Source organism: Chiroxiphia lanceolata, chromosome 13, assembly GCF_009829145.1.
Source record: "Chiroxiphia lanceolata isolate bChiLan1 chromosome 13, bChiLan1.pri, whole genome shotgun sequence".
NCBI lineage: Eukaryota > Metazoa > Chordata > Aves > Passeriformes > Pipridae > Chiroxiphia > Chiroxiphia lanceolata.
The window spans coordinates 16586919-16598055 of NC_045649.1; the positions used below are offsets into that span (position 1 = coordinate 16586919).

At 39.6% G+C, this 11137-nt stretch overlaps 1 protein-coding gene across 2 annotated transcripts; it reads right to left on the bottom strand.

Moving 5' to 3' along the window:
* Positions 1-300: 300 nt before the first annotated feature.
* LOC116793355 (hypoxanthine-guanine phosphoribosyltransferase-like) lies at positions 301-8793 on the bottom strand. 2 transcript variants are annotated; one of them, XM_032701154.1, is made up of 9 exons: positions 8669-8793; positions 5542-5648; positions 4932-5115; positions 4509-4571; positions 4001-4018; positions 3730-3812; positions 2723-2769; positions 1924-2000; positions 301-1030 (listed from the first exon to the last, which is right to left on the bottom strand). In XM_032701154.1, exons 1-9 carry the CDS (start codon positions 8684-8686, stop codon positions 983-985), a joined length of 645 nt encoding a protein of 214 aa, XP_032557045.1. In that variant the 5' UTR covers positions 8687-8793; the 3' UTR covers positions 301-982. The 2 variants fall into 2 exon arrangements, with proteins under 2 accessions (XP_032557045.1, XP_032557046.1); XM_032701155.1 differs by lacking the exon at positions 301-1030 and adding an exon at positions 1045-1200.
* Between the last annotated feature and the right edge of the window lie 2344 nt (positions 8794-11137).

Consider the following 11137-nt stretch of genomic DNA (forward strand, 5'->3'; position numbering starts at 1 on the left):
TCTTCGTCTTCCCCACAGGCAGACAGCCCTTTCCCCAGCCCACAAGTCAAGGGAGGATCTTAATTCCCCCTCTGCTCCAGGCTCAGGGCACAGACAGCTCTGGCCCCTCAGCTTTGTGTTCAGAGCACGAATGGCCTGAGCTTGGGCAGAGGAACCAGCTGTGCCAGGACACAGCAGCTGAGGCCACCTAGGAAAGCAATGAAGAAATATGGCCAGGGCTGGGGAACAGTTCCTGACATGTCTCAGGAAACCCAGGTCTATCACAGCAGGATGTCAACCTTAACATCGTCGAGCTTTACCTTCCAATAAAGGACACGAGTGATCTTCAGAGACAATTCTCTGAAAGGGCTCAGTTGGTGAAGAGCCCGGTCAGTCTTTGCCTGAACTGCAAGACTGAGTTTTCGGAGAGTCAATCTCTCAAAAAATTCGCTTGGCAAAGCGTTGAATGTCGCTGCCTGACAGAGCTCAGGCCGCAGGGAACAGGGTAGGATGAGAGGGAATAGGGAACTGAGGGTGTCGCGGCACCAGCACCAACGCAACAGTCGCTGTGACAGCGTTCCAGTTGCCAGGCAACGGATGGAAGCTGGAATTCCGGGAGCCGTGAGGGGCTGTGTGGGGGCCGTGCAGTTTATATACAACAGAAATAATGAGCTATTTACTATACTAAATTAAACTCCAAACCTCTTGATATGCACTTGTACATGCCATGGCTAAACAGGTTCCAGGTTCCCGCCTGGTTCCAGCAGAATACCTGAATATCTGGTTTATGGCCAGTGTTCTGTTCAGGTTTCACTGAAATTTGAACAAACCTCATTCACCTTTAGCTGATTTACATAATCACTCTAGGAAATAATACATAGACTAGTATGTTTAGAAAATATTGTAGTTCTTGAGTGAAAAAAAGTACAATTAGTAGGTCACTTCTTGCTTGCCCACACAGTTGTACACGTCTCTGAACTGTTGTTCCAGAAGACTGATGTTATCACATCCTATATTTCTCTTTGGCATTCTCTTTCAGAATACAGATGTGCTAAAGAAAAAAAAAAGTACAGCTTTAGTCAATCTTTACTTTCAAAGGAAATTCAAGAAAGATTTTCAGTCACATTACTAGAATTGTAAGGAAAACACCCCAGAGCCATTATTGTCGCAAGTTTCCTACTTGTGGTAAAGTTGTGATGTTAATATTTTTTCCAAGCTCACCTGTAACATATAAATTTATATATTTTGTAGAAGTCAGGTTTCTTCAATTCTTTTATCCTCCTTCAGGCTGCTGTGCAATAGCACAAATTGTTTATGTCTTTAACAGAACTGCTTTGTCTCAGTAATCAGACTTTCAAGTTAAAAACTTTTCCACTTAACTAGATTTAAGAAAGTACTTTTGAAAACAAAAGCAGGAAAAAAAGATCAGTTCTTTTTATCAGTTAATGCTCACTCAGTGCAGCCCAAGGAGGCTGTAATGGAACAAAGGAAGAAATATCTTGATGAACACATTACACAGTGTAGGGAAAACCTTCACTTACAGTCCACACACAGTCGTCTTAAAGACTTGGCTAGAAAAGAGTAACATAGGATTGCACTAAGAGAGGCAATCAAGTGAATGTCAAATTACAAGTTATTTCCTTTTCAGATGTGGTCAGTAGACTGTGTGCTGCTTACCATCCTGGGGGATTTCAAATGTGGTACACCACAGATGGGCCATGGGACTTGTGGAGTAGAGTCATTAAAAGATAAGGCATGAAGAAGTTCTTATGCATTTACATTGAATTACCAGCTTGGCACCTTAAAAATTATTTGCGCTTTTAACAGAAGTTTCTAGTCAGATTTGAAGGTTTTATAGTTGTTGAGAAGCTCTAAGTGGATATTCTTGCTGGTTACCTGTGGCAGCTTTCATACCTGACAGCGGAGGCACATGCATATACTTACATTTAGGTCTCTGAAGTATTCGTTATAGTCAAGGGCATATCCAACCACAAATTTATCTGGAATTTCAAAGCCTATATCTGTAAGAAAGTACAGTTCTTTTTATACTCGGGTGGTGTAAATAGTTTTTAAGTACACAGTTTGTATTCAACTCATGCTTGAGCTAAGCACAATTGCTGACAAATGTCATGCTTTCGGGGTACTGAGCACACTTCCTTAAGAATCGGCTGTAAACTGATAACAGAGGTTAGAATATAAACCATTCCCATCAGTTAGTAATACAGTTAAAGTGCTAACAGAATGCATTTTATGAACAAAATAATTGTTTAAAACCTAGTTATGAAGTAGTCTTGAAAGAGGAGACAAGGAGTGAGATTTTACTTGTGTGAAAGTAGATGCACTGCGACTCAATAGGACTTTTCAGTTTGAAAAAAAGGCAAGTTAAATACAGAGTCAAAACAATTGCCCTCTGGGGTCAAAGTCAAACGATACACAGCTAAGGTTGGATTCTGTTTCTGGTATCTAAATGGTTGAATTTATATTTAATTATTTTATTTATTGATTTTTAAATTAATTTATTGATCAAATAGCTAATCCTGTGCTCAGGCCAGCCAGGGGGATACCAAGAAGGTGGTCATGAGGTCTCAGGGTGGAGTAACTGTTCATCAGTTCACTGGGTTTCATATATTTTCCACCTGTTTCTCTTGGCCTTCCTGAAATTTATATGCCAGTTGTCAGACGGACCACATGAAGTGAAATTATGAGACTGTATTTTGGGTAACCAGAAGAACACAATACTTACAGTCTGGCCTGTAACCTGGGCTTTGACATGTCCTTTTAACAAGCAGGCTGTAAGGCAGAGCAGAGAAGGTAGAAGCTGTAGACTTCACTTCTCCCACCCCTCCCCTTAGGCTTCTACAATCATGCAGTTAAATTAAAACAGGGAGATTACTGTAATAGAAAAAGGTACTTTTCAGCTTTATAATGGAGGGAGAAGGAAAGGTTCTGATCTAGGTTTGTTCTGGAGGTCCAAATGGCTCTGTGGTTTTACATTCAGGTCCCTTCAGTTCCGTATCCCAGATCGTTATCCTTCCATGTATCAGCAAACTAGAATAGCACAGAGAGGGAAGCACATTCAAGTGGAAGGTAAAGATTTTAGTGGGGAGGGAGGGAGAAGGTGACAAGCTGTGCAATGTCACTCCAGTTTCTTCCACAAAGTCATATCCATTCTTGGTTTTCCTGTGCCCTTTGGAAGAAACTGAGAACCTCCAGGACAGTCACCGGAAGGAGAATAACCAGCACATAAAACAAGTATAGTGATCACTTGATAGACACAGGAACATTCCCCAAAAATTCATTTCAGAGATCTACTAAAAACTGATGTATAATGCTACTTAAAGTAATCTTGCAAGATTCTGGAAACTTGTATTACTGGCAATTTTAAGATGTTTTCATTCATGTATTGAGGCAACTGATGTGGTTATAGAAAACGGACGGAAGAGAATAATTTACTTCAAACAGGAGGAAGTAAGCAAGAGGGAATCCGTCAGATTTTATGGACTACAGAGAAAGAGCCAGAAAACCTTTTTAAAAATTTTAACAATGAATGTGGTAGTGCATGGGTAAGTTTCCCAGTTTAATAAACACCTAGTTTTTCAGCAGCTGGATAAGGATTGCATCCTGCATTTACTTCTTCTTCCCCCAAACTTCAAACCAAACCAACACCCACCAGCGTGCATTGCCTGTTCACCCAAATGATTTTGATATATCAATACAATAACAATACATACAGTGGCCATGTTATTGTACCTTACAACTTTAACCATCCTTGGTTTCTTGTCTTTTATTTTTGAAAGTAGTGCTTTCATTGTTCTACCCGTCTCAATAATGTCCTGAAAGAGATTAAAGAAATAAACTGAATCCTTTGAATCTGAAAGGAAAACCAGACTGTCAGTGGATTCATTCAGAGCATAAAACCCTGGCAGCCCAGTGACACTGGTTTATATGCAATATGTACTAAATTGCAGAAAGGGGAGAAAAACATCCATGTCATTCCCCACCCCGTCCAACCTTTACTTACCTCTACTACTAACACGTTCTGGGAGAGATCACGTAGGGAGAGAAAAGAGAGAAAAGAAAATATTTACATGGCAACATTCAGTAAATTATACATCCAGGAAAAGCACACTACAAACTTTAGTTATTAGGAAGTTGCAATTCATTTTCAAAAGAGCTTGTTACTTAACTACTGACATTACTTTAGTACTTTCTGAAGAGTCTTTCTGTAAGTATTTATGGAAACTTAAAACACAGTGAGTCAAGTTGTATCCATTATTCTATGTATAACACTAGTATTCTAGAGCCATCCTGACGAGTCAGTTTGGTATTGTTCATTTCTAGGGGCTGTGGGATAAATTGTGGATCCACTGAGATCAGTGGGAATTACTCAATATTTCAAAGTCCAGCATTTTAAATCAGTGTCAAGTGGCTGTAAGTATGCAGCACCAAAATCTTAATAAAGATGGACTTCCTGAAAGATAAACAAGAACAGTTCTTTCCCTTTAAAAGGTGAAGATGCTGGTTCATACCTTCCCATTTAGTGTAGACAGTTCCTCGCCAACAAAACTGATTTTTCCTGTAGGTGAATCATTCTAGAAATAGAAAGAAGAGAGGGAAGTCACATAAAACATGCTGAACAGTGTTATCCTGTATGTATGTATGGATGGTGTGCTGCTCTTGCTTTTTGCAAGAGGAGGATGTTGGATCCCTGCCCTGGCTTTGTCATGTTGATTCGTTCTGCTGTATGTTTGTTGAAGTGAATGTATAACATCCATCTGTTCATTGGGGCAGATCAGTAAATCAGTTCCTTTTCAGTGTGTAATCAGTTGAATTGCTTTGAACAGGATATATGCATAAACTCAATTTTTGTGGAGTTTTCATGTAAACTACCAGCATTTAGAATGTCAATCTATGCAGAGAGTCAATTTTCCAAAGAAAAGAAAATTGCTTACACAGTAGCTTTTTATTCTAACAAAATCCACAGTAATAGGCACAGATTTGTCACCATTTTGATTTAGTGCTTTTATATGGTCCAGCAAATCAGCAAAGAATTTATAGCCTCCTTTAAGGACACAGAGTGCAACAATGTGATGACTTCCCATGTCTTGCATGATATCTCTAGCCAAGCGTTCTGTCCTGGGAGATAAAAAAAAGAGAAAACACACTCTGTAAATTGTTTTGTATATCATACTTGTTTGTCCATATATTAAGCAGTGTCCAAGTTAAAATTCTGATCTTGCTGTTAGGTTTTTATAACTAGCAAGTTGTGACCACAGGAAGAAATAGGAAAGTTATGTATTGCAGTGCACAAGATGATGCCTAATCCACTTGACATATTGTTGGTTTCATCCTTAAATCTAAACATTACAGGAGAGACAGGTTTGGAGATATTTGAGGTACTATGGAAACTTAACTGGTGTTGTAGAGGAATCTTTTCCATAACCCCCTCCTGTATTAAACTCTAGAACAGAAGTGTTAGAGCTGAGCTGCAGAGTTTCCACGTTTCTCATGGGCTGCACAGGGAAATTATCACTGACTTCACTTTGCTCTTTCCTCTCATACCTGTCCAGGATGAGTCCATGAGGAATGAAGACTCTTTCTAAATCTTCTTCATAATGCTTAGGAATGCAAAATAGATTTTTGTTGTAGCCACTTTGTTCATCTCTTATCTGCAAGTGAAAGGTAAATAGCTCTGAGTAGCAACAGAGTCATATAGAAAAAAGCTTTCCAGTCTGATAATGTCAAGAAAGAATTCCTCCCACCCAGTAATGTGTCACAATATAAATATTTCTGAGAGGTTTTGATCTTTCTGATAGAACAATTCACAGTCTGATAACTTAGGAGCTAGTGTGCTTGTCTGAGTTGTGACTGGATAGACAACTACTCTGCCCCAGTCATTGTAAGAGAAATTCTCGGCCATCATCAACCCATTAAAAAACCCCAACCAAAACAATAACACCCCCCTTGTATTCCATTTCCCCTTCTGCAGAGCACAGTAGCTTGATCGTGTGGTAGACAAGCAAAAATTAAAATTTAAGGCAAGTAGATTGGGATTACAGGCCAGCAGGTTACTTTGGGGTGATGCACTACCTGGACTATCATTTTCCATTGTGTAAAAGAGAAAAGTCTGCCTCCTACGAGTGAATTCACAGCTGAACGTTTGACATACCAACCACCAGAGGACAGGGGAGATGACTCACCCCAAAGGAGAAGGTTTGAGATGGCAGTGGGAAGAGGAGAAGCTGCAGAGGGTGCCCATAGGTGGGAAGCAGAGACCTGCTGAGCTGCAGCTCAGCTCATTGTGCTGTTTGCCCTGTGAGCAGAGCTCCTCAGCATGGCTGGGACAGGCCATGGCTGCTTCCCACCCATCAGGGCTTTAACTCTTTTGACACCAAGATTTAGAATTAGAGTTCTTTATTCAACATGCTCATTCCACCAGGCTGTTGCACCCAGAGGTGTCCTCCTACAGGCTACACATTCTCCATTTTGGGCTTCTTTTCTGGCCCCAAACAGATCTGTCTTTGGATTCAAGACCTTAGTGGATGCTTTGTTCATTTATAACGTGGTGGCACAAAAGCAGGCAAGAAAAAAACATATAATGAAGTAGAAGGAATAAGTCCAGAAAAAATCAAATTAGCGAGATTTTGTCACATCTAATATTACCTTGCTATTGTTAAAAATACAGAACTGACTGAAAGAAACATTCAAAGCTGGCTCAGAGTTTCACTAGTGCAAAATAGGTTATGTACACACCAATCACATTCCACAGAACTCAGTACAGTGCTTTGCTAATAGCACAGAGCTGTGGACTAGGCAGTGATAGCATAAAGTATTGATAACAAGTTAACACCTGCAAACTCTTTAGAGAGATGAATTGTTTTTAATTCTCCTTTTTTTGGCATAGCAGAGATGAGTACTTAGGAAGAAAAGAAAAATGGACTGTAGGGAACAGTAGGAGGTTATTACTTGCAAAACTCACAGCAGCCAAAAATGAGATAAGCAATTACTGCCATTTATTTTAAGTTGGCCATGAATAGCTTACTGCGTTTAAAGATAAAGCTTGAGACAGGTGTTAAAGATTTCAGAGAACGGATTATTGTATTACAAGGCAATGCATAAAGAATCTCACCCTGGCTGGACTAACTGTATTCTGCAAATACTCAGAATTGATAGGCCCTAATGGTCCAAGATACACACACAGAATAACCTCACAGCTGAGCCCTGATTGAATGGCAGCAGTACTATTTTGCCTGGTTTAACCACTATTTTCTTCGTGGCTAAAATCAGCAAAGTGAAAGCTTAGGTGAAGGACTGGTTTTAAATTAGGTTTATTCGTGCCTTATTGATCTTGGGAGAGGCTCTGGCAGTGGCACTGGTATGACTGTGGGTCAGCCTAGACAAGGACATGCACAGCAGCTTCAGTGCAGTGCAGAGCTGCTCGTTGTTTGAGTGTTGGATTAGCCCAGCTGGACAGCTTGAAAAGGGGTAATTTCTGCCTGTGTGAGGTTGCCAGTGGTGAATACACAGGCAGGGTATGGGGTTCTGTCAACAAGAGTCAATGACAATAGGAATTCATTAGAAGCATCGGTACAATAACAGTGTTTATTTGAGATGACAGGAACACCTAAGCATGATTTTCATTTGGAGTTCCAAAAAAGCACCTTTAAGGGTAGTCACTGACATGATGAACAGTTTAAAAAGTTCTGTTTGTTTTATTGTTGGATTTTGTTTTGTTCTAATTTTTTTCCAACATCCCCATCTCTCTTGCATTCTGCATAACTGCAGCTAAAATGCAGTGACAGTGCTCCCTGTGATTGGAGCAGTTTCTTTTGCCCAGTCATGATACTGACTGCAGTGTTTAATGGACTTCAGCTTTACCATTTGCTTTTGCATTTATAAATTGGGCTTTCATTTGTTTATCAGCAAGTTAAAGGTCAGCCTCCTTGACAGTAAGTTCAGCTTCCTGCTGCACTTGATGAGAGGCATCACAACTGGCTCAGCTCAAGTGATGAAGGGGCTTTGTCCATGTTAATGTACCTAAGGAATAAAGCTGATCTTAAGGCTTACAGGTGTGCACAGTCATTACTGTTTAGAGCTCCTCCAGCAGTGCACCTTTGTACCTTTTATTTGGTTAACAACTGCGCTTCTTGAGGGTATTTTGTGCAAACAATATCTGTTACATTAATACTTTGTTTGCTGCTGTGTGTGAAGGCTTTTTTAAGGTCTGATGGAAGGTTCAAGAACAGAACCTTAAGGACTGCACGAATTTGAGCACCACATCACCATAGCAACCTGCTGCATACACCCAGCAGGCTCATAAAACCATTTGTCTGGTGGCACATGCTAAATAATACAGCAGCAGCCCATAATAATAAAGCAGTTGGCTAAACTATCATACAAAGTAATTAAATTTTTAAATCATGAGTTTATAACTTGAGAAATTAGTTATTTAATTTAGTTTCAGTGTCATCTGTTGTTCAGTTACTGTAGGTTTCTGAGTTTAAGGGGGAAAAACCCAACAAAATGAACTACAGCAATTCTGTAAAGAGATTTTATAAGTGAGAACTGAGGCCTTTCATGAATTACTATTTCTAATGTTCTACTATTTTTGCTGAAGCTGACCTCCCTCCCCCCACCCAAAGCTCCCTTCAAGCAAAACAGCAAACATGAGGGTATTATTCTGTCTTACCTGCAGTCCATGAGCCATAACCTCACTTTGAACGCTGCTCTCGTGGAATGAGTTGGTGTTCTTACTGCGGTTTGGCTTGCTCTGTTTTCATCTTGCAGTCAGATCAAGACCTGCTTCTAAAAGGTCAAATTTGCCATCTTTCCTGCAGGAAGCATTACTTCCTTCTATTAACGCACTGACATCACAATCCCAGCTTCTTACCTAATCTGATTAACCAGAAATAAAATAGGCTTGAGCCCTGCTGGAACCAACTGGACTAAAGGTATGGGGAACGAGGGAGATGCAAAATGAAGCTCATGAATCAAATGAGTGGGAAGGATAGGTAGAGCAGTCAATTTTTAATTGAAAATACACATCAGATATCTGGCTGTAGGAGGTGGTAATTTAGTGGTGTATGTGTAGAAGGTAAGTTTGTACACCAGTTTCTTACACAGTATTTGAACATCCATTGCTGTGACAAAGTCCATATCTTTTTAAAATTATTGTCCTAACTTGCTGTCAGAAAATGTCAGTCAGAGATAAAGCAGAATAAACAAAGCCATAATTTTAAAAAGGACTTGAAGCAGAGCTCTGCAGCTGTTGAGACTCAGTGAACCCTGCCTGACATTCTTCCAAATCATCCTTTCAGAAAACGAGAGGGTGATAGTTCCAGTAATATGCTTCACATCATTTAAAATCAAATGGCACTGACATTCACTGTAATCTGATTAGTTTACCAAACTGCATTATTATCTGGGATTAACATGAAAGTCTTAAATTTCTAAAAATTAATCCTACTAACAAAATGAGCTAAAGCCAGCTTGCATATAACATATTATAGAATGTTCTTACCGGATTGGGTACATGTTATTAATTCAATGATTTTAGCGTTGTCCTGGGGAGAGGGCACAGTAATTAATGAAAGTATACTTTTCTCGTTTCTTTGTAGTCTTACAGTTGCTCTTCAGATTGTGGCTGGTAATACTTGAGATAATGTCATTGCAGTGGATTAATGGGCATATCCACAACTTCCAGTGATACCTCAAATAGTACTATTTGGGAACTATTAATGCCTTGAGGGTACCTGACCCCTATTTGATGTAGTTGGCAGTACCTTCCTTCTACGAATTCCTTGTCATTTTTCCTACCTTACATACGTGAGCTCCATACTCTGAGAAAAGCCTTGCTTTTCTAATTCTTAGTGTCAGGCAGCCCCTTCCAGCTGACATATAGATTTTGCAGTTGTTGGTTGATTCTTGTGTAGTTTCCCACATTTAAACAGAATTTAGCCTAATTTTGCTAAAGTCAACAATGTGGCTGAGACTACTTGTTTGAAGCTTCTTTCTAATTAAGGCACTAATTGTAGGCACTATTCTCTGTTTACCACTTCCAGCAGTTTAACTGAGCACAGTCACTGAAATTACAGTGAAGAAATAAGTGTTGTTTGCATATCTGATATGATCTGTATCTCCCATCTTAGCTGTGCCCTGTTTTAAAATGCTCTGCTATTCTCTTCTCTTTGTTATATAATTTTTTGTGTGTTTAATCTTTGTATAGGGAAACCTTGGTGGCAGATCCCCCCTGCTCGGCAGCCTGCTCTCTGAACAGGCCACTTGAAAATATTCTCATGTATAATATATATGCTTTGGTTCTGGATATTAGAAGACCACCTCTGTTATATAAATTTTATAGGCCCCTTAAGTCTACTTGAGGTAATTTTGATTCCACACTACTCACAGTTTTATAAATTGTACACTGGACCTTGCAAAGCTTTGTGTCTCTTTTAGGAACTGTGCAGTTAGATCTGATCTGAACTGGGCCTGGGCTTGAAGTTCTGCTTAATTCTGTTTCAGAAAAGCATTGCAGAAAATCCCTCTCACTGACTTTGCATTTTGGCTGCATGGGGAGTATTAGCTGAGTGACAACTGAGCAATGACTTTATTGATTAGAGCCCATGTTTACTCTTTCATTAAACTTTACACTGGTTCAAGAAATCTCTGCCTGCTCTATTTGAAAACTACTTCCCAGGTCATATTTGTTAGAATAAATTCAGGATTCTCAGTCAATTCCATAGAACCATGATATGGTTCCCACATACCCCTATCACCTGGCAAGTACTTGAAACTGCAGTAACTGTGTTGGTGGTCTCAGTTAGTGGACTGTGGTTTGCATTATGAATGTTTCTGCTAGAGTGAATGTTTTCATTGTCACATTCTGAAGAAAAAAGAATTCGCAGGTGAAGCATTCATGCTAAGACAGACCTTTGTCATTGCTGAACAATGAAAATAGAATGTAGCTAGCTGGCATCCTTGGATGGCTTTTCTGTTGTAAATTATGTGAGCATACTCCCACAGGAAAGAACAAAAAAGTTTAAGCATATATGCGTTTGTTCCATATAGGAGCTGCAAGTGCATCTTTGTAAAATTAAATGTTTTGAGGAAAACAGTGCACCAAGCAGTTGGGTTACAATCTACTGCCCTTTTCTAGATA